The sequence below is a fragment of the Anolis carolinensis genome, chromosome 3, assembly GCF_035594765.1.
Source record: "Anolis carolinensis isolate JA03-04 chromosome 3, rAnoCar3.1.pri, whole genome shotgun sequence".
In the NCBI taxonomy this organism is placed as follows: domain Eukaryota; kingdom Metazoa; phylum Chordata; class Lepidosauria; order Squamata; family Dactyloidae; genus Anolis; species Anolis carolinensis.
Genome location: NC_085843.1, coordinates 277480003 through 277504346, shown reverse-complemented (window position 1 = coordinate 277504346; position 24344 = coordinate 277480003). Strand labels below are relative to the sequence as shown.

The 24344-nt window shown below is 44.5% G+C and overlaps 1 protein-coding gene across 1 annotated transcript in view; it reads right to left on the bottom strand.

The window, feature by feature from the left end:
• ephb3 (EPH receptor B3) overlaps positions 1-24003 on the bottom strand; it is a 116461-nt gene extending 92458 nt beyond the window's left edge. Inside the window, exon 1 of the mRNA XM_008118225.2 lies at positions 23586-24003. Within this exon, the coding sequence (XP_008116432.2) occupies positions 23586-23670 (85 nt within the window). The 5' untranslated portion in view covers positions 23671-24003. The remainder of the gene's footprint in view (positions 1-23585) is intronic.
• Between the last annotated feature and the right edge of the window lie 341 nt (positions 24004-24344).

The following is a 24344-nucleotide window of genomic DNA, read 5'->3' as shown; positions in this document are numbered from 1 at the left end:
ACAGGCATCACTCAGCAGGGAAGGCGTGACTCCCTGCCTCCCTTCCCAACATTGCATACCATCCGAGTAGAACTTGTTATTCGGTACAGCACTTTTTGCAAAAGAAAAAGAACCAGAAAAATCACCGCTTGGGAGTCCCGGGCCACTCCTTTCAAAGAGGGAGGGAAGGAGAAGAGTGACATTTTTTCAACACATTTGCAACCTTTGACAAATAATCTGAGCCAAGGCTTGAGTCTAAAATCCTCAAGAAGGTGCTTTTCCTGCATTTGCTCACAGAGAGAAGGCTGTCTACATGCATGCAGTCCTAGGGTGCACCTACACTGGTGAATGGATGCAATCTGACACCCCTTGAACTGCCATGGCTCAATCGTACAGAATCATATTAGCTATAATTTTACAGGATCTTTGTAGTTTGGTGAGGCACCTTTTACAAGTGCCCCACCAAACTACAAATCCCAGCACTCCATAGCATTAAGCCATGACAGCAAACTGCACTCAAGCTGCATCCAATCTATAGTAGATGCACACACTGGGAAGAAGTTATAGCTCCATGTATGCAGAAGGGACAAGCTTCAAATCCTCAACATCTCAACACACAGCTGGGAAAAAATTCTGTCTGAGCTCCAGAAGAGTCATTGCCAAACAATGGCGAAATTACTGATACGGATCAATGCTTTAACCCAATATAAGGCAATTTGCTATGTGCCAACAGCGGGCACCAGTCCTATGACCTGTTCTAACACACTACCTGCAGTTGCAAATAGATAATTCAGTGAACAATAGAAGAAAGAACAATATATTCATGCCCTCCAAGATGACCAGATGTGTTCCAACTCTTCATTTTGGGAGGCATGGATACATTACTCTTTCTTCTATTGTTCATTATCTGTAACTGCAGATAGTGTGTTAGAACAGGTCAGAGGCAAAAGTGATTAATAAGAAATTATGAATTATCTAGGAGAGTTTGCTGGAGTTTGCTTTTGCTGGAGCCTGCTGGAAGGTGCAAGATTGAACAGAGTGCAAACTACTCTGAAACACTGAAATCAGATTGCAGCAATTTTGATGATCAAGAAGGAGAGTGAGAGGAAGAGACAGAAACGGGGACATTTTAAAACAGCTGATAAATGCAATAATGGAAAGTGTTCGGCTATGAAGCCAGCTGTGCACCTTTCTAGAACTGGAAGACCTAAAGATGGTAGTGCATGCACTGGTAACCCCAAGGCATGGTTTCTACAGTGCTCTGTACACTGGGATACCTCTGTGCCAAATTCAGAACCTTCAATTAATTCCAAACATAGTAGCTACTCCATTGGCTGACAATTAGTTTCCAGGCAAAGTACAGATTGTTGGTTATTACCCTATATGTTTTGCGAACCACTGACCTACAGCATTACATTCTCCTATATACTCTGCCCCATACTCTTAGGTCCTCTGAAAGACATCTACTTCACTTAGCCAAAACTAGACTGACTGTTACCTTGAGGAAAATTTCTTCATCAGCCCGCCAATGGTGGAATAACTTGCAGGAAGCAATTTGTCAGTTTGAGAAGTCTGTATTTAAATGGCAGACATATCCACGTTATTTTTAATTATGATTTTTAAAGTATTTATTGATGAATTTTATATGCTGTTTTAATTGGAGTTACCTTTTCTGTTCCCACCTCGATCCACAGGGAGAGGTGAGTAATACATAAGTACTATTATTATCATCAAGTAGAAACCTTTTGGTTCTAGCAGGCTTTTGGAAGTAAACTGCATTACAAGAAAAGAGGGGTTTTTTCCCCAATGATACTGTACAGTTGCTCTCCATATCCAGGGATTCTGTATCCACAGATTCAGAATTCAATAGTTTGAATATTTATTTAAAAGCTAACCCAATTATTATCATTTTATACATGGGATTGCATTTCACTGGGCCATTGCATATAATGGGACTTGAGCATCCATTGAGTTTGGTATCAGTCGGGGGGTCCTGAAACCAAACCCTAGAGGATATCAAGGACTATTTCTATTTCTTGCTTTAGGTTTACGTTTTAAATAGTCTGGATTCTATCAAAAATGAAAGCCTATTTTAATCATAGCCTTTTGTTATGTTTTTTTTAGCAACATGTGTTTTTATTTGTATTGCTTTCTCTTTTCCCCTTTGCAAGTTGCATTCCTAATTTTGGAGAAAAGGCAGGCTATAAATAAAGCAACAGAACAGGACACAATAGAATTGAACAAAGAGCAAAGAGGACTTGAAGCTGTCCATCTGCAACTCCTAACATCTGGGCAGCAGAATGAATAAGCACCACGGTCAACCGGTCACAGTCTTCCCTGCTATGAGGAGATACATCTTCCTTCTCTTTCAATTATATCAGCGATTGTTCAATTTCCATCTATGCATAGAGATAAGCACACACAATTGCAGCACCAATTTGTGCCTCCTTTCATTCTTTGTTTGGTGATGCCAAAGCAACCTTCCAGATGGGGACTTCAAACACCTGCAAGGAGCTTCCAAGTCTATCTCTTAACATCAGGCACATCTTTTATTGCCAACAATTCAACTCTGGAGTCTGGCCCAACTGATACCGCCAGATTGAAAACTAGAGAGGGCTCCTGCTCCTTTGCATAGAGCAGTGATTCCCAAACTCTTGTCTTCCAGGTGAATTAAGACTTCAGTTCCCAAAAGCTTCAGCTGCCTTGAACAATGTTTAAGGATTCTGGGAACCAAAGTCCCAAACACTTAGGAAAGGAGAATTTGGGAAACACCGTAGAAGAAGAAATTTCAGTAGGTGTTGCTGGACATACAACCAGGTAGAAAGCAACATCAGCCAAAATTCCCCCTTTTGTACAACCATTAAAGACACAGCAGCCCTCTCAAGTTTCCACTCTGGCAACCCTTGACCCAGCCCATGACTAAAGAAGGGCAATGGAGACTCCTCATCTCTTTCAGATTGCACATAGGACTCCATTGATTGTCTGAGGCTGCATCTTCACTGTAGAATTAATGCAGTTTGCCCTCATTTTAACTGCTGTGGTACAATGCATGAGAGATGTAGTTTTACAAGATTCTCCACCTTTTCTGTGGAAAAGTGCTGGTTCCTCACCAAGTACAAATCCCAGGACTCCATGAAGCCATGGTAATTAATGTGGTGTCAAACTGTGTTATTTCTACAGTGTAGATTCACTCTAAAGTTTTAGTCATATAGTAACCAGCTGCTATAAATCACTACTGACCGAGAGGTCATGAGTTCGAAGCCCGGGTCGGGTTAAGCCTCCGACCATTAAAAAAAAAAAATAGCCCCGGCTTGCTGTTGACCTAGCGGCCCCGAAAGACAGTTGCATCTGTCAAGTAGGGAAAATTTAGGGACGCTTTATGCGGGAGGCTAATTTAACTAATCTACAACACCATAAAACTGCTCACGAGGAAAAGAAGAGGAAGAACAGCCACCAATGGACGGTGAAGCAACAGCTCCCCCTGTGGCCGGAACCGTGAAGCTGGAAAGATATTTAAAAAATGCCTCTGTGTCTGTCTAAAACTGAATGTTGTTTGTCTGTTGGCATTGAATGTTTGCCATATATGTGTTCATTGTAATCCGCCCTGAGTCCCCTTCGGGGTGAGAAGGGCAGAATATAAATACTGTTAATAAATAAATATACTGGTTTATTTATTTATTTATTTATTTGCAACATTTATATTCCACCCTTCTCACCCCGAAGGGGACTCAGGGCGGATTACAATGAACACATATATGGCAAACATTCAATGCCTTTTAACATAGAACAAAGACAAGATAAACATAGGCTCCGAGCGGGCCTCGAACTCATGACCTCCTGGTCAGAGTGATTCATTGCAGCTGGTTGCAGCTGGCATGCTCTCCAGCCTGTGCCACAGCCTGGTTTAGTTGTTGAACGAGGACTTTGGGAGACCAGGGTTTGACTCCCCACTCAACCATGGAGACCCACTTTGGGCAAGTCATTCCCCCCTTTTCTCAGCCTCAGGGAACCTCAATCAATCTTGCTTTAAAAAATCCTGTGAAAGAGTTGCCATATATCAGAAGGCACATAACAACAACAAATGCTATCCCTACGCTGCTGGAAGGGAAGGCACCTTCAATTCTTTGAATGGTGGAAAAAGGGATCTGTTACTCAATGAAGTATGATCACATTAAGTTTTCAAATTAAACTCTTGTTGCCTCCATAAAGCAGGACATACAGAATAAAATGATTCCTACATGCTCCGTGCACAAACATTCATCCTATCCTATTTGAAATGCTCCATCACCCCGCCCCAATTATGTATGTTTGTATAAGTACATTCCTGGATGTTGTTCCAGTTGGCGTCACAGTAGTAAGGAGATCTCCAACAGCTATAAAGAGCATGCTCCAAAATTCAAAGTGATCAACACTGCATGATGAGTAGGAAAACTGCACGACTCCACAGTGCTCCATCTCTGGGGTAAAATGCAACTTTCTGCAAGAATATGCTGTTACCATGGTCTCACATAATTTGCACACCACTTTATTCACTAATGCCGTTTATATCTTCCTATGCCAAGCAGCTCACAGGATAAATTAAAAACACCATGACTTCAAATATGGAGCTGGAGAAGTGTTCTGCAGACACCACAGGTTGCTAAAAAGACAAATGATTGGGACATAGAGCAAACCAAGCCTGAAGTCCCACTAGAAGTCAAGATGACCAAACTGGGAATGTGAGACTTTGGACAAATTGTGACATAACATGACTATGTAGAAAATATAATTATACTCATTAAAGTGTCAGTGAGGAAAAGAGGAAGATTGCACTTTGGAAGCCATGGCCTTGAGTTTGCAAGGTCTAAGCAGGGCAGTTGATGACCAGGGTTATTGAAGATCTCTCATAGAGTTGGAAAAGACCACAAAAGCCATCCAATCCAAACCTATTCTGCCATGATTTCCTGATACATGGTCATTCAGACTCTGTTTAAAAAACCCCAAAGAAAGAGAATCCACCACATCTGAAGTTCTTCCTAATGCTGGAATTTCTTTTCCTGCAAATTGAATCCACTGATCTAGTCTCAGAAGTAGCAGAAAAAAGTGGTTCCATTGTCATGATGAAATCCTTTCTAATGTGTGAACATGGCTGTCATGTCATCTCTTAACCTTATCTTCACCAAGCGAAATGTACCCAGTTCCCAGCTACTTCTCATAAGGATTCATAGTTCCTGTTTTGGTTGCCTTTCTCTGGACACATTCCAGCTTGCCAATATCCTCTTTGAATTGTGGTATTCCAGAACAGTATTCCAGGTGATGTATGACCAAAGCAGAAAAGAGAGGAACTCTCATCCATAGGGTTGCCATAAATCAAAGATGAGTTCATGGCAGACAACAGCGAAACAAGTGAACATGAAACTACACCTTGAGATTTATTTGTATTTTCCCAGATATACAGACTTCCATTGCCAGCATGTGTACAACCAGAGCTTGGAAAACCTACCCTACTTGATAGAAGGCCCATGCTAGCTGAGTGATACTGGGAGAAACAGTCCAAACGGATAAATTTTCCAAATTCTGGTGTATACTCATACAAATGGCCACACAAATAACTATACAGCCTAAATGCTCACATAAAGCAATATCTGCATCATAGATGAGATGGGCCCAGGTAAAGCAAAACTAGCCCAAATTGCAGTTGATATTGTCCCTCATCTCATTTTTGTGCATGGATATTTGCTGATTCTCCTACAACTAAAATGCTCAACCTGAAGCATGGGAACATAGTGCTCCATTCAGATCTGCAAACAAGGCAAACGTTTCAAGCGGAGGCTCTCCCCGTTCCTTCTCATATTACAACAGCGCCTAAAGGCCCCAGCGATGGCAGAGTCTCATTATTGGCAGAAAATGAATGCTGGTCCCTGCATCCAACTCTTTTAATTACAGGACAATGGGCAAAGGGAAGAAAGGGAAGGTGGATTAGTAGCTCCTTTGTTAGATGGGCAAATAAAGACACTAAGTTACCTGGCCAAGGTCACGCCCAGCGCTGGGAGCCAGAAGAGGAGCACCTTGACAAGAGGAACACACTCAACAAAAAGGTGATCAGGTGAGCCAGAACATAATCATTCCACCTAGATCAAGAAGTATCACTAGCATGGCCCATCTTCCCTAGAATAGTCCATACCAGGAGTGCTGGATTACAGCTACCATTATCCCCACCAGTCATGATGGCTTCAATTGTAGACAAATCAATCTGGAGATTGTCACATCAGGAAAGGGTAGAATGGAAACTTGATGTTTCACTTTGTCCTGCTCTAATCTGTTGTGAGGAGAACCAGAAACCTATGGCTATTCCACAGCTCACCCTTTACCATGTCGAGTGGTAATTGTCAGAGAAAAGACTGAGTGGTCCAAAGGTTCATCTCTTCCATCTTTGTAGTCGGCATACAAACACATGCTTAGTTTAAGGCAAAACTATCTAGGACACTGGGATTCTGGGACTGAAAGTTCCAATGTAACTTTCTCCTCCAAAACCAGCAAACAGAAACAGAGGGGGAAAGGGAAACCAAACTGGATCTAAGCTGAGATCCTGGGAGGATGGCCTTTGATCTTTATTGTTGGGTGCTTTCAAACCATTCATGACTTATGACAATCCTATCACAGGGTTTTCTGGGGCTCAGTCAAAGTCAGGGCCAAATAGGGAATCGAACATTGGTTGCCAGTTGTAATCCAACGCTCAAACCACACTGGCTCTCGTTGTACATTTCTCAATTCTCCACCTTCAATGCTGCACTCAACTCTTATACATTACAAAGGGGGAAAACACTTTTAGACAAATCTGCATCCCAAGATTTCTGTTCTTGCAAATAACAGCAGCTCCAGAAATGGAAAACATATGGACAAAGGATAACAGGTAAGTGGGGATGTATGGACATGTATGCATCACAGTCCTGATTCAAACATATATTGATGCTAAAATAGAGGTGACTACGTTCAATAATACAGAGCTGAGCCACAGTCCAAACTGAGACCACTATACCATGCTGATCTTAGGGCAAAATTATACCCTCCGTCACTATTGCGCTGGATAACCAATTCTTTGGGAACAAAGTTAAAAAGCATCATTATTTTGAAATTCCCAAAATCAGCCAGCAATGCTACTGGGAAATTTTGGGACTCCAAACAGAGTAACGTTTCCAAAGTCCACTTTCATAATCTTTCTCTCCACAATAAAATATCAGACATACTGGACACTATTATTGGGCGCTTCTAGCTTGAGCAGGCTGGCCAACTAAAACGGGCCAAGGGAGCTACATTTCAGCCCCAGAACAATCCAGGAGCCACACAGACTTCTTCTGAAAATCAAGGAATATCCAATCTATTTTAAAAATGAAGCATGACTCCTGGAAAAGAAACTGGAGCAGGAAGGTGAAATGCCAAATAACAGCCCAAGCAGGATTTTGCCAGCAAACCAACCCTTCTGACTTTCAGAAAGAGCCCCAAAGACAGGACAGAGCTTTTAAATGAATGCATTGTGCAACTAATGCTCCTACAAGGCAATCAAGGTTGCCACGGCCAGGGTGTTGATCACTAATACAGATGGAAGAAAACTAGGTAGACCAAACAAAGCCTCTCCCAAGTCGGAGGTGAACTCCTGCTGGGCTGCTTTTGTTCACTGCAAACCAGTAAAGAAATGGGGCCCAAAGTCATGTCCTTTTGTCTGTTTGGGTTTAAAAAAAATAATTCCTAGCAGAAAACGGTGGATTAATAACACCAGAAAAGACGCCAGAAAGCTTCAAGCACAGCATACTCCTGGAAGAGCCCATGTCTCTTTGGAGGGCCAAACCGGTGTCTTGGAAACCACAAATTAGCGAGTTCTTGGGCGCTTGGGTTGTCGGCTTCCAAGACCCCACCATGTGTCAGCTTGAAACCTCCGGACCCATCCCTTCTGTGCTGAATCCTTCTGGCTTTGGCACTGCGCTCTGAGACCGCCATTAGCCGCTTTCCTAGAGAAAAGCTCTGGCCGCCATTTTGGGCTCCCTGAATTTTATTGAAAAGGATTTCAGAACGTGGTCATGAAAGCACCAAATTTCCTATTTCCACTAATCTTCTTAAAAATGAATAGCACCCAGGTGACATAGCTGTGCATGGGTCCCATATGCCACCAAATACTGTATTTCTTCAATTCCAAGATGCACTTTCCCACATATAAACATATCTAAAATACAAGGTGTGTCTTAGAATTTGGTATGCTTTTTTGGATATACAGTATAGTCTCACTTATCCAACACTCACTTATCCAACATTTTGGATTATCCAATGCATTTTTGTAGTCAATGTTTTCAAAACATCGTGATATTTTGGTACTAAATTCATAAATACAGTAATTACTACATAGCATTACTGCATATTGAACTACTTTTTCTGTCAAATTTTTTTCTGTCAAATAACATGATGTTTTGGTGCTTAATTTGTAAAATCATAACCTAATTTGATGTTTAATAGGCTTTTCCTTAATCCCTCCTTATTATCTAACATATTCACTTATCCAATGTTCTGCCAGCCCGTTTATGTTGGATAAGTGAGACTCTACTGTATAAATAAACCTTTGTCTGTTGATGATAGTGTAATTAGGGCGAGCCTTAGAATCAATGGTGTCCTAGAATCGAAGAAATACAGTACATAAAATATGATATGAAAAATTCACAAAGGAGAAAATTTTCTTCCCACGCCGAAACCCACACATATATAGATTCTGGAGATAAGAGCAGTCCCATAGCTGCTTGCTCATCTCCCATAGGTTCTAATCAAGAACACAGAACTTGGAAAACTTTCTTTTTTCAACTATTTTCCCAAATCCCCCAACCACTTAGAAACCTGGGAGCTTCAGTCCAAAGAAAGGAGCATTTCCCAAGTTTCATTAACACTGCACAGGCTTCAACCACTGGCTAAAGGAAACTCTAAGCCCAATTCTCCTCCACCCGCTTGGCTTGGATGCTTTAGGAATCGGGTTCCAGTGGATGCCCCCTCCTGCTATTCTCTTTTTACTGACCCGTAGCACCCTATGCTTGACCTCCCCACCACCTCCGACTCATCAATCACAGACTTGCCCATGCTCTGTGGGGAAGGGGAGAGGGGAACCGCAGATTCCCTTCACTTGCCTCCTTCTTGGAGGAGGAATTTCCCCTCCTCCCCGCACGCACCGCAATGGCCTCCCAGGCTCCAGTCGGCAGAGAGCAATTTGCAGTCATTCCCCGCTTGCAAAAAATGTCCACCCACCTACTTCCACCCCTCCATCTTGCCCTGCCACAAAAGAAGAAAGGGAATCAAATCCTTCACCTCACATAAGGAGGGACTTCAGCTGCAAGATGCACTCAGAAGAAAGCCACGGTTTTGCTTTTACTTTTATCACAAGATGACCAAAACAACAACAGGCTTGGCATGCCTCATCCAAAACGGTTGAGTGTTTTGGATATTTTTGGATAATGAGATATCAAATAGATGGGATCCAAGCCGAAACATGTAATCTTTTTATATACAGTATCACTTATCCAACACTCACTTATCCAGTGTTCTGGATTATCCAACACATTTTTGTAGTCAATGTTTTCAATACATTGTGATATTTTGGTGCTAAATTCATAAATACAGTAATTACTACATAGCATTACTGCGCATTGAACTACTTTTTCTGTCAAATTTGTTGTATAACATGATGTTTTGGTGCTTAATTTGTAAAATCATAACCTAATTTGATGTTTAATAGGCTTTTCCTTAATCCCTCCTTATTATCCAACATATTCGCTTATCCAACATTCTGCCAGCCCGTTTATGTTGGATAAGTGAGATTCTACTGTACCTTCTATACATAGGTTGGAGGTAAATTTATTCACAACAGTTTCATGATTTTGGCCATGAAACAAAGTTATGTACCATCAGAAACCATCAGAAATCAAAGGTGTCACCTTCTCGGTCATCCTTGTGGACAATTTTGGATTTTGCAGTATTTCAGAATTCCAGATGAGGGATGCTCAACCTGTATCAGAAACAGTGAGCCCAAAACAAAAGCGTGTATGTGCACACCTTCAAGTTGCCTGTTGACTTATGGTGACCCCGTCAATTTCATAGGGCTTTCTCAGGTGGCACAGTGTGTTAAAGTGCTGAGCTGCTGAACTTGCGGACCAAAAGTAGCGGAATGAGCGCCCGCTGTTAGCCCCAGCTCCTGCCAACCTAGCAGTTCGAAAACATGCCAATGTGAGTAGATCAACAGGTACCGCTCCGGTGGGAAGGTAACGGTGCTTCATGCCGTCATGCTGGCCACATGACCTTGGAGGTGTCTATGGACAACACCGGCTCTTCGGCTTAGAAATGGAGATGATCACCAACCCCCAGAGTTGAACACGACTGGACTTAACATCAGGGGAAACCTTTACCTTTACCTTTCTCAAGTAAGGAATACTTTGAGTTGGTTTTACCAGTTCCTTGCTCTAAAATATAAACATCAGCATCTAATAATCCTTAGTGGTCCCTCATCCAAGTACTAACCAGGACTCCCCTGGCTTTGGGTAGGAGACGCATTACAAAGGAAGATCGAGACCATGTACCTATCATCTGGGGGTAGCCAGGATCACCCCAATTCTCATATCCCATGGCTTCTAATAGCGAAGGAATCGGGAAGCATGAATGTCCCAGCTTTTCAAGACAAAGCTGGTGACAACAAATAAGGGACTTTCTGCAGTGGTGGCCTCCTTCTAGAATTTCTTTTAAAACAAAGGAAGATGCCTAGGCAATTCTTTCAAAGCTTAAAAACAGAATAGAAAGTATTTATGTTAATTCGCTGCAGCATTTAACAACTATTTTTAGCTAATGCAATATTTTAGCAGTAGACTGTTTTGTACTGACTGGTTATCCTCATTAATGATTGTCGAAATTAAGTGTTGGCAGGATATTTTTTTGTTCCTAACTTGTTTTCTAACCCAGGGGTTGGGGAGATGACGGCACAGAATTTCTACAGGAGAGAACACGCTACAGAAAGGCTTTTATTTGGACTTGTTTGTACAGTGTGTATAGCAGAAATGCGATCTTCTAGTAAATTGCAAAAAATAAAAATTCTGGGTTTGGTATAGATACGCGACTCCATGGATAAATAGCAAACTCTACTATTTTCAATGGGAGTAATGACAGAGGTATCAATAAGAGACCACACAGACTAACTTATACAAGAGGCCCTAACTGAAATCATGGAATATTTATTTATTTATTTACTTTATTTCTATCCCACCTTTCTCTACCCCAGAGAGGACTCAAGGTGAAAAGTGAAACCACATACAGGGTGTTTGAAAAATAACTCCCTATTCACCATTTGGGAGCCCCGGTGGCGAAGTATGTTAAAACACTGAGCTGCTGAACTTGTGGACCAAAAGGTCACAGGTTCAAATCCCGGGAGCGGAATGAGCGCCCGCTGTTAGCCCTGACACCTGCCAACCTAGCAGTTCAAAAACATGCCAATGTGAGTAGATCAATAGGTACCGCTCTGGCGGGAAGGTAACGGCGCTCCATGCAGTCATGCCGGCCACATGACCTTGGAGGTGTCTATGGACAACGCCAGCTGTTCAGCTTAGAAATGGAGTTATAATTCTTGCTGGCCATTTCTTGTTCGAGATCTTCACAAACTAGATACCATACATTCCCAAACCACAGAAATCATAGGATAGCATTTGTGCTTCCTATATAATGCATGAATATAGGCTTGGTGAACAACAGAGGTGGCATTAGCAGTTTCCTGAGCTGATTCAGGATGCCTACATTGGAGACAGCTAAGCAAAATGAAATGGAGGTCCCTGGTAGACATATATTCTTCATTCTGCTTTGCCAACTTCATGGCAATTTCTGAGGTTGGAAGAAAAAGATCCAAGAAGAAGGTTGAGTGTGGTGGGGTCTCCTTCTCTGGAAGTTTTTAAACAGAGGTTGGATGGCCAATTGTCCAAAGGGTTTTCCTGCCTGGTGGAATGGGGATGGACTGGATGACCCTTGGGGTCTCCTCCAACTCTATGATTCTAGGAAGAGGAGAAAGAAGGCAATTAAGCAAGCATCTGGAGGCGTGGAACAGAGAAGACGGTGCCAGGAGACGTTCTGATAAAAGTCTCACCTCTCAGACACAGTGACTCTGAGAGTCAACAACAAGCTGGCAAGCACATGGATCTCACAAACATTGCTGCCAAGACTTCCCTCCCGTCTTGCGCCCAGGGCAGTTACCCAAATCTCCGTGCGGCTCTCAGCTCACTTCCTCCCAATGTGCGAGTGCTAAACCCATCTGGAACTGTTTAAACCTAAATATCCTTCGCTTCCCCACCCCCAGCCCAAACTTGAGATTCTTCCGAAGTTAAAACAAGCAGAGAGAGACGGAGTGGAGGAGAAGAGTGCCAAGCCTGGCGTTCTCCCTCTTGTTCTCTCCCTCTCTCGTTTCTTTTCTTATTCTTCTCTCTTTCTCTCCCCCCGCTCTCTTCATTTTCAGTTTAATTTCTGGGGGACTAGAATAAATCTATTTCTGGCAATTGGTCAAAACCCTACACATTTTTCTCATTAATAAGGCGAGAGGGGAAGAAAGGGCCTCAGATTCCATGCCGTTGGTGCATGCGAAGGAGAATGACACCCAAGCCAATGCTCCTGCCAGCCAAAGAATCCCTGAAGTTGGGTTTCTAACTGCTACCAGGGCTAATTGGACAACTGAAAAGGGTCTGGAGATGCAAGGGAGCCCTTTCCGCCCTCCAAGGAGCATGGATTTCACTGGGGCAAAAGTCGGTCACAGCAAATGTCAGAGCAGCTGCTGCCTCCCCAGGAAAGCGAGGCTTTGGGACAGAGGCTGGCAGCCTTCTTCAGCCATCTTTGAAGAGGGGAAGGGATTTGGGCAGTGAGGAGAGAGAGAGAGACAGACAGAGAGAGAGAGAGAGAGAGCACCTTTCGGAAATATAAAGATCTCTTTGAATCCTTGGGTAAATCCATGCAACGTCCACATCAGTTGCAGTCTCCACTGGAACAAGAGCGTTGGGCGCGCATGTTGTTGATTATAAACCAGGTCTTAACTCTTCTATGTTTCCGACATTTCACATTCCTGAGTGGGGGCTGGGAAACAGGTGTTTGGAAACTTGGAGGCTCATAGAAACATGGGACGGGGTGGGTGGAGGACATAAGCATGTGCAAGACACCCGCGGAGCGGCACCACACTAGTCTGATACACCACAGCATGGCAGACCACCAAACATTCAAAGACTGTGCTCTGGAGAGCTACCGACATTTGCCCTGCCAAGGGTTTTCACTTCTGATTCTTTGCAATCTTACTACCCTCTCTCCTCTCAAAGATAAGCACTGCAAATGCCAGCAGACAGTACCGGGCACCACAGAGAGCCATTTACACGCCCTTCTTCTCCAACATCTTTCCAGAACATGCAAAAGGGACCTGCTAGCAAAAGAGCCAGCAAAACACTCTAGTTTCCAACACTTTGCAGAGGTACCAACAGGATGTCGGGAGCCCCAAGAAAGTTGTATGACTTGTTTTGCTTGGTTAGGGAGCTTTCTCTCAGCCCAAATGATTTATCTTCACCTCTCTTGTAAACTCAGCATGAATATACAGAGAATCCATCTGCATATACATACACATATACACTCATCAGAATTCAGCAATGGGTTTTGAGGGGGATGTTACTCCATGGTTACTGTTCAATTTGGAAAAAAATTAAATGCTGAAGATAAAGGATCAAAAAATGGTTCATTGACATTGTGAGCTGATGTGTGAACTCTTCGATAGTGCCAATGTGCCAAACATTGTCCACACAAGAATGGAGCAAGATGCCTCCTGGACTGTAAAGCCATCCTTGCACCAATGAGGACTTGTAATCTCACTCAGACCACAGATAAATACAAGGTCCCACAAGGACAGTATTGTATTTGCTTCTGCCCATGTTTCTCTACACAGGGACAACTGCCTTACACTGAAAAGGTGCACGGATTCACAAGCCCAGTATTTTCAACTCCAGTTAGCAGGACCAGGATTATTTTTTTGAATCTTTCTGGAGATCCGTATCACTCTCTCTCGATCTCCCATCAAAATACTAACCAGGTACCTGAAATCAGTTAGGATGGAGTGTGTCCAGGGTGATAAGACAGTGCATTTGTCATCTACAAAAAGAGATCCAGGGGTAATTGTGTTGGCCATTTAGCAAAACACAGTAACATCCAAAACTCTACAAAACAGCAGTCCCTGTATTAGGCCAACCAAAAATGCACAAGCTTTCAATCTTCAGCCTGCTTCTTCATTAGGGAAAGGTGATGAAGGGAAATTATACAGAAGAAGAAAAAAGATAAAGAAGCCAGTGGAGCTTTGAAAGGTTGTCTGATGTATTTTCTGCATTTCTGGTTGGCCCAACAAAGGGATTGTTGTTCTGTTGATTTTGGATGTTATTAAACTTCTCATCTAGATCTCCTCGATCAAAATACTCCCATCTATTGTACACTACCTCCTTGCAGAAAATCAGGCCCTTCCAAACAGAGAGTGGATTTTACTTTGGCTTCCTTTTGACAGCCCCCCACAACTAACCCATGTACATGCAGACTCATCTACTCGCCAGTAACCTCTTATGTGACTAATTGACCCACCATCTTTTGTCCCCTAGATGTGTGCTTTGTGAGGCAGAACAAGCCGCTTCCTTGTGAAAGCTGTGTTTCCTTAATTAAGAACAAAAAAGACAGCTATGCGAAGGCTACCATATTTAAAAAACAAAGCAAAGGAAAAAACAAATCATTCACTAGCCGAATCGACTGCATAGGGTAAAGTGTAACACTGGGTTTCTTAAACCATCCAATGTGGGAAACCTGCAGGATATTCTGCCCAATACACTAGAAACACTCTTTGTGCCCAAGTGCTTCTTTATTTCTTAGAAACCTGTCTTGGACTGGCAGCCAATTGTTTGGAAGCTGGCACCAATCCACAGACCACCACTTTGAGCAGAAGTGATGTAACACACTCTCAGCTTTGGGTATCTAAGCTGACATAAGGAAACTTCGCAAGTTCTGGCAACTCTCACCAATTCCCAGCTGCCACTTTGAAGGTGTCAAAGCATCGCCTGGCTCAAAGGCTGATGTGGAAAATGAGTGGTTTAACCTAGTGGCCTATTTGGCAAAACAGAGGGGGGGGGGGAATCCTCCCTGACACCATCACCAAAGTGGACCTGGGGCCAACCTGAGCTGGTTCTGGAACATTCGACAGAGGAAATGTGAACGGCTGCACATGCACACCAACCCCTGTCTTCTCCCTCCCGCTCGCACTTGGCACCAAAATGAGGAGACGCTCAATCTGGACAAACCAGTTTGAGTCAGCACAACAAGCAAAGCCTCAATTGAAAAGGCGAGGGAAACGAAAAACAACAGTGTGCGCATGCGTGTGTGCACCTGCACACACACACAAATATACCCACACACAAAACAACATATGTGGCTGTGATTCACAGGATTTGGGCTCGTTAATTAAAAAGTCCTCAGTGTCCAATTGACCAGACCGTGTGAACGGAAAGCCAAAAAGAAAACATATCGGACTGGTTTGCCTGAATATTTTGTGGAACGTGTCAGCCTCTCAGCCAAGGCTCATAACAAAAACTGGGAGGTAGCCAGGAACAGGAACTGTAAGACATACAAGGAGAACGGGCACAACTATTTTTGCTTGCAAGTTTCAGTAGCCTAGAGGTTCAATGGTTTGCCCATGTAACCTAAAGTGAAGCTTTGCTAGACACCAAAAAAAGAGGGAGAGAAGAAAAGACATAAGAAGAAGAAAAAGAAACCCCTCCGAAACTCCCGAAATGTGACTCGCAGGTTAGCCCTTGTTGCCAATTAGCCGACTGCTTTTCGGGGGCACAAAGGAACTGTCTTCTTTTTCCTTCCACGGATGAGCCAGCTTGCAAGAAACGGGAGATTTAATGAGCTCGGCCAGAGCTTCCAGAGTTCTGTGACCAGCCATCGCTCGGCCTTATCCGAAAGCATCAACATAACAGCAGGGCGAAGCTCCCCAGCGAGAGAGGAGACAGTTCAATGAACTGTAATTAAAAAGAAGGCAAATCCCTCTCCATCAGGAAAATACCTGACAGGAGGCATGAATGAGGTGGGGGGTGTGGTGGAGGAGAATCCCATGTCACGGGGGCACATGGCTCTGCACGCATACATTAGTTTGTATCAAATGTGCGCATAAATATGTGCAGTATGCGAAGGCTTATTAATACACTGGGAGTGGGATATTATGGAAGCAAATAGGCTGCCGGATTCTTATGGCTTTTGTACAGCTAAGCTGTGGGGTTTGAACCGCTCTCTGATCTGCCTTCACAGTTCAAGAAAACTGGGGCACCGAATACTGCACGCACACGCACACACACTTTACATCAAACTCACCTGGAATAGTTTCAACCATCCCTCAGCTGCAGGGATTTGAACACCCACTTTAACCACATATATACAATGAACGGAGAGGAGAAAAATCCTCTTTTGCAACCACTTTTCAGTCACTATGATAGCAGCTGAAGAGCTTATAATCTATATTATAAGACACTCTGAAGGCCAAGAATCGGAGCATAGGCTGAGCACGCCACTCCTCAAAGTTTATCCCAAATGCCCACTTTTCCCCAATACTTTTTGACCCAGTTATGGGAGAATTAAAAAAAACCTTCTTTTGCAAAGGAGGCCAGAAAGCGCTGCTCCTGAAACTCCTTCTCACCCACACAGGGCCTTTGAGACCAGAAGCAGCAAACCAGCCCAGACAAAGCAGGGGAAACCCTTCCAGATTATACAAGGAGTCCCACACCAGAATCCATGCCCCTGGTCTGTATTTAGGAATAGGAAGAATAGTTTAATAAGTTAGAAATATGTTTTGGAAACATTTCTCAAACACCGAGAAGTTCTATTGAAAATCCTGGAGTCTTTGCAGTTTGAAACTTATTCTGCACAAAATCCGCACATGGTCCAGTTTTGTTCTATCGAAAATCTTGGGAGTCTTTGCAGTTCGAAACTTATTCTGCACAAAATCCGCACATGGTGCAGTTTTGTTCTATTGAAAATCCTGGAGTCTTTGCAGTTCGAAACTTATTCTGCACAAAATCCACACATGGTGTAGTTTTATTCACTTTTCTGAGCTGAAAAGTAATATTTCTCAGTAGAAATACTACTTTCTGGGCAGAAAACAATGCTTTTTTCTGTACATTCCACTCAGCAGAGGCACGCTGACTATTTCTGTGCTGAAAATGCTGTTTCCTACGCCAGACAACCACATGTGAATTTTTGTGCAGAAGAAGTTTTGAACTGAAAACTGCCTTCAAAGTTCAAGACTTTTCTTAGGGCAGGATGAAAAATGCTGTAATTACTTTTTTCCTTCTACCGAGTAGGAGATTAAGGAAGAATTACATGCCTACCTGTATTCAATGAAAAGAAGAAAACTGGCAAAAGCGCCCCTAGCTTTGCGGGCTGCTTTTGCTCCCAAACCAACATTAATGACTTCCCTTGTGCTGAGCCCTGGGGGGAAAGAGGCTGGGGGCTTCCCCCACCGCCTGGAAATTGCATCAGAAGCACTAAGAGCTCTAGAAAATGTGATTTGATGCACTTTAAATTAATACCATATCGTTTTCCCTCTCTTTTTCTCTGACCTGAGGTTTGGCTTTCTGGGACACAGAGGGGGTGCCTTGAGCCTGGAAGGAGGGGAGCAGTCAGGAAGGAAAAAAGAAAGAGGGGGAAAAGAGAAAGGTTGCATTTTTCAAAAGCCTAGGCGGAGGCGCTTTGGCCCAGATTCCCAAGGGGGAGCTCAGTTCCCCAGCCAAGCGCGGCTCCTCTTCTCCCAACTTCAGCCTCCATTGCCAGAGAAAGCCACCAAGACTTCTGAGCCAAAGCATTCCTTCTCCGGCAGGCTCAGGCGCTGCTGAACCCGAGAAGAAAAACACACTGTAACTTCAAACAGACCCAGCACGCTTAAGAGAGAAATCTGGGCAGGGGGACAGGGGAGAAGAGAGACCATGTTCTTCCCCAGAAGTACAAAGCCCTCACTGAGTCACGGCTGGGAAGGACTCCCCTCCCCAAGCCTTCTCTGTCCCTTTCTTTCCCCCCAATTTGAGCTCCTTTGCAAAGAAACTGGACCCTCCATGCTTCCCCTCTTGTTCAGGCAGAGAGAGAAAGCAAGGAGGAGGGGGCGCACGATGTTAAGAGAGTCATGTTGCAATTTCAAAAAATGCCAGACGAGTGAAAAAATAAAAATGCCTACACACATACACACACCGAGTCAACCGCAAGCCCCCCACTCTGATGGGTAGGGGCGAGAAGGTAACCCAACTAGCTGGGAGTTACATATTTCTGGCATCTCAACTTGACAGGGCTGAGTGAGGTGGCAGAATGGGAGGGGGCGACTAGCAGCTGCGGTTTATATAGAGTGTGCGCCTATGGATTTATTGCCGCTATGGATTTATTATTAGCACTAAAAGTAATGCATACGCGAGATTTACAGTAACTGCTCAAATGCGACAGTCAGTCGGCATTAAGGAAGCTGCCTTGTGAGACGTTCCTCCTTTGGGGAGGGGGTTAAAGTGGGTATCTGTTTTAAAAAAAGAAAGTGTTAGCAAAGGACCACAAGAAAGAAAGGAGGAACGAGAAAAAAAGAAAGAAAGAAAGAAAGAAAGAAAGAAAGAAAGAAAGAAAGAAAGAAAGAAAGAAAATACAACCATCCCCAAACACACACTCCTGCTGGTTTAAGGTCAAGTGACCCTGATTCGCAGAGTTAAATCACAGCGTAAGCAATACACACTATCAATCAGTTTACATGGATTCCTGCTGGAACAAAGACTGAACAAAAAAAAAATGTGGAGGTTAGGGAAGCCAACCCAGATTTGCAAGGAGAGACCCCAAGTCAGCACCTCCCAGCAAGAGGTTTCAGAGAAATCCGGTCTCAGCAATGACCTCCGCAGATAGAGTCTCCAAGCTCTGTAAGTCCCCTTTTCACTAGCTAAAATGCACACAGGAAAACAAGAAAGTGTTGTGACGCCAAAGGAACTTTTTCCATGTCCACCAACCCATTCTCCATTCCCTGACGAGTTAAATGGCACCGTGGCCAACTTTGAGTCTCCTTGTGGAGAAAAAAGTAGGGTATAAATAAAGATAAACATAATAATAATAACAACAACAACACCCACTCCCTATTGTGGAGCAGAAACAGGGACAAGATATACAGGATATCTGTAGTATGACAAACACAAGGGAACTACAGGAAAAGCTCAAGCACGCCACTGGAGGAACCAGCTATGGAACACGGCATGCCCTATTCCCAAAGAACACGGCAAGCTGGAGAATATCAACACAAAACAAGGTGACAAGATCTCACAAACTTACAAAGGATAACACCATTCAGTGCTTTAGCACTGCAGTGGGTCCCATTCAGAGCCAGGAAATCTTTGTGGCTTGCTTTTGGCACTAAATGTCCATAGGGCCCCTCCTTGAACCCCCTTATATCCAAATACTGGACCCAGCTGCATATTTGGAGAAGATAAATCCATTCCTCCCCAGCATCCTGAAAAAAAGAGTGCCAAAGCCCTTGTGTGCAAATGCTCTCCAGCACTTAAAGTATTTGAGGGGGTGGTGTCCCTGGCTAGATATTCAACCAAGGGGATGCCAGGGCTTATGCTCCATTCGCTATACTGATGTTTACCCAAAGTTTTTCCAGATAATGCTTTTAGTAGAAAAGTCACATTTGAATGTTTTTCTTCTTTGAAAACACAGGCTAGGGGAGAACTTGGGGGGGAAAGTAAATGCTTTGCCCCTTTTTTGCAAATTCTTGGAAATACAGGTTAGGGGTGATCCTGGGGGAAAAGAAAGACTTCCCCTCTTTGCCTGTATTCTTCCTTCTGTCCCGAACCCATTTTGCCAAAGAAACCCAGCATCTTTGCCATCCCAACAAAAGAATGTGCGTGGGGAAGCAAATACATAAGCCTGTGTCAAACAGGAGAAGGAGGGGGGGAAAAGATGACAAGAAAGACACATGTTTTGAATATAACCCAAGAAAATGAAGCTGAGGCAGGCAGGGTCGCAAGACGCTTTTGGTAAACAAAGAGAGTTGATGCATTTCGAGCCATTTCTGGAAAATGAATTTAAAGTGGCAGGCTCTGGAGACATCTCCCCCCCCCCTTTGCACGTGTGGGGTGGGTAGGGGGAACCGGAGAAGCGAGACTGGATTTTTAAAAAACAGGGAATTGACTGAGAGAGAATACATCAAACAGCAAAGAAATCTCAAAACCTGGCAGCTTCTATGCCGCTCTGCTGGAACACGCTGAAAAATGTGCTCTTTTCCCTCCTACCTTTAAGGTTCAGATCACAAAAGACAAGACGGGCCTGAGCGTTTTTCCGAGCTTAATCGGAGGCCTGACACTTTTATCTGATAAACTAGCCTGGCGCCTTGCATTTTGCAAGCAGCTGGAGTGAAAAGTTTCTTTGCCAGCTCCGCAAAAGCAAAAGAGCCTTCCGTAGGAGCGAGATCCCAAACGACGCTGCTGCCCTCCTCTCTTTCTCTGGTCTCCTATTAAATTGGGAGAACAAAGCCTGTCCTTCCCATTCTGGCTCTGGATTTGAGCGGGGCATTAGAGCATCATTTCTGGCTTCTAAGATTAAGGAGAGAGAGGACAAGAAACAAAGCTCGGCTCTATCAAGGACAGAAGAACAGCAAGGCTACACCGATGCCCTTTTGCCAGGAACAGCTAGAAGAAAAGCTCCATCTGGAAGAAGCAGTTTCCTGCTGAAGGAAAATTACTTTGTGCCCTTTGGACTTAAAAGCAGGGATGGGATGGAGCCAGGATGCTGAGACTCACAATACAGGTGGCTTCGGAGAATCTGAGCTTTCATTGAAAGAAAAATAAAATGTCCATCTTCTTGAAGCAACTAGAATTAAGGACTATTTCCATCTATACATTTGCAAAGGCACGGAATACTTGCCTTTTATGATGTTAACCGCTCCGAGTCCCCTATGGGGAGAAAGGGCAGGATACAAATAAAGTTTATTATTAAAGATCTCTTACAAATATCTCGAGCCACTGAGGTCTTGGCTGCATCTACACTGTGGAATTAATGCATTTGGCCCCATTTTTACTTCCATGGTTCAATGCTTTGCAACTCTCTGCCAAAGAGTGCTGGTACCTCACCAAACTACAACTCCTATGGTTCCATAACACTGAGCCATGATAGTTAAAGTGGTGACATGTTGCATTAATTCTACAGTGTTAGATGCAACCTTTAAAATGAGCATTGATTCTGCACCCCTTGTTGAACTCACTTGGTTTCGTGACATGGTCTACTGAAAACAGTCTCCCAATTTGGAGAAAAAAATAAGGTCATACAATGACCGATACAAGACAGAAACAGGCCAAGAAAATCAAGGAAGTCTATTAAAATGGAATTATTTTAAACCATAGCAGTTCGACACTCATCTGGGAGGTTTAAATTACAATTAACTAACCAGTGGATGAGCAGGACACCTACAGATCCAAGGTTTTCTCATTAAGTCACTCCACAAAATCAACACAATGTACACACACGGGGACCAGGAGCCTTGAGCTTCCTTCGCTTATTATTTTCTCCAAAGTGACTCCATAAAGCTGTGTCACCAAACAGAGAGTGTGGATGGGGGTCCTCCAAGATATCACTTCTTTAGATCTAAATTGGGAAAAGTCTGGCAAACCCAAAACATAGGTTGGATCTCAGGAAAATATTGCTATTTTCAGCCATCGACTTCCCTCTTTCTTGGTCTGGTCACAGGGAGAATAGAGCAAGGAAAGCCCTAGCTATATCTACACTGGAGAATGAATGCAGTCTGACACCACTTGAACTGCCATGGCTCAATGCTATGGCATCGGGAGAACTGTTTGGCCGAGAAGGCAGAAGACCTTGCAAAAGCACAACTCTCATCACGACACAGCATTGAGCCATCGGAGTCAAAGTGGCGGCAAACTGTATTCCTTCTACAGTGTAGATGCACCCCAAGCTGAAGCGCCAAAGGGATTGCAAGACAGGAATGGGAAAAGGAGCCCCGTAAAAAGACAAGGGACAATGGCTTCTCTTCATTCAGGCGCCTGTCCGAGACAATGGACATGCCTTCTTGGCCGTGGAAAGGGACCCTGGGCAGCATAGTTGCCTTTTAGGACAATATACATATACATGTGTGTGTGTGTGTGTATCCTATATTGAAGCACATTGGAGAGACAATGGCTTTGGGGGTTCAACACAAACAAGCCACGACTCCTCCATGTAATTCAATAGGAGGGGAATTTCATTCACAGGGAAGCATCAGTCACTCTCAACACATTGACTTAATGCAATATAATAATAATAATGAACGACTCTGTTGTTGTTCAGTGTGATGTCAAATACTTTCATGGCCGGAATCATTGGACTGCTGCGAGTTTTCCAGGCTGTATGCCATGTTCCAGAAGCATTCTCTCCTGATGTTTCACCTGCATCTATGGCAGACATCCTCAGAGGAGGTGATTTCTGTTAAACTAGTCAAGTAGGGTTTATATATCTGTGGAATAATATTCAGCTTGGGGAAAAGAACTCTTGTCTGTTTGAGGCAGGTGTGAATGTTGCAACTGACCACCTTGATTAGCACTGAATAGCCTTGCAGCTTCAAGGTCTGGCTGTTTACCACCTGGGGGAATCCTTTGTTGGGAGGTGTTAGCTGGCCCTGATTGATTCATGTCTGGAATTCCTCTGTTTTACTAAGTGGCGTTCTTTATTTACTGTCCTGATTCTAGAGTTTAATACTGTTGTTGTTATTATTGTTATTATTATTAGCAGCAGCTGAGGGGGAAAAGGAAGGGGCCTGAGGCTGTTAGGAATGGTGGGAGTTGAAGTCCAAAACACCTGGAAGGAGGGCCGAAGTTTGCCCATGCCTGGTGTAGAGATGCTCTCTCAACCCTGGATCAATATGGGGCAATCCCACAGAGAATCTTTCCCCTTCTGGACTCTCCTTCACTCAATTCAATCCATTCACAGGTGAACATGAACCGCTCTTCCCACGAGTGTTTTGAGTAGGTATTGAGGTGGGACCTACACTACCATGGGATGCAGACCCCACGTAATTCAACAGGGGGAGTTTTCCCCACGAGTGTTTTGCATAGGGAGTGAAGTGGGATCGAGATCCAGCCTGCCTCTTGAGGACCGAGAGTATAAGGGACCCTACGCAATGCAATCAGGGGAGTTTTCAGCCACGCGTGTTTTGTCCCACGGACAAAGGGGGGGGGGAAATGGGTGCAGCAATCCAATTGAAAGGGGGGTGATTCTATCCTGGGAGGAGCCCCTCTCCCACGCGTGTCTATTCCCACTCGCGACCTGCGTGTTTTGTCCCACGGAATGACATTTCTAGAAATAATAGGGAAAGTGGGTGAAGTAATACAACCGGAGGGGGTGATTCTTTTGAGGAGCGCTTCTCCCACGCGCGTCGATTCCCACTCGCGACCCGCGTGTTTCGCCCCACGGAGTGATATTCCGGGAAAATAAGGGGAAGGTAGGAGAACCGATTCAATTGGAGGGTGGATCTATCTCCACGCGTGCTTCTCCCACTCGCGACTCACCTTCCAAGGCGCGTCCCCATCCCGGGAGCCCCAGCAGCAGCGGCAGCAAAAGCAGCTCCGGGCCCAGTCCCCGGGTCGCCCCCATAGTGGGGGCAACTTCGCGGTCCCTCGTGGGTGATGGGAGTTGTAGTCCACCGAACTGTAGGATCCCGCTCTTCTTTAATATTGTTTTCCCCCTTTCTCAATTGCCGCGGTCCCAGAGTCTTGCGCGCGGGGGAAAGGAACAACAACAACAAAAAAACTCGCGAGATATTCCCACTCCGAGCCGGATCCGCGACTGATCCGGGTTAAGCCTAGCCAAGTGCGGACAGACAGACAGCCCCTTCCGCGAAGTCTTCCTTGCTCCTTTCCTTGGTTCGCTTCCTTCGGTTCCCTTCCCGTCCTCATGCAATCCTCTCCCGGCTCGCTCTGAGGGCGCCCGCTCCGCCGCCGCGGCTCAGACCCAGGGGGCGTGGCCCGGCTGCCCATCACGTTCCTTGCCACGCCCCTAGCAACCCTAGAGCCATTCGGACCAAAGGGAGACGCCGAGGGCACGCCCCTAGCAAGGCGAGCCCGCGCTACCATTGGATGTCCGCCCCCTGGAGGCGGGGCTCTGGATAAAGATGAATTAGATGGGGCGGGGACGGCGTGAAGAGGCACCGCCCCCTTTCTCGCAGCTCGGCCGCCGCCCCCATTGGCTAAGCAGGCGAGGAAAGAGCGCCACCTAGTGGCCCGTGGTGGGATTATCCGCTTAAAGGGGACGCAGCACCTAACGAGGCC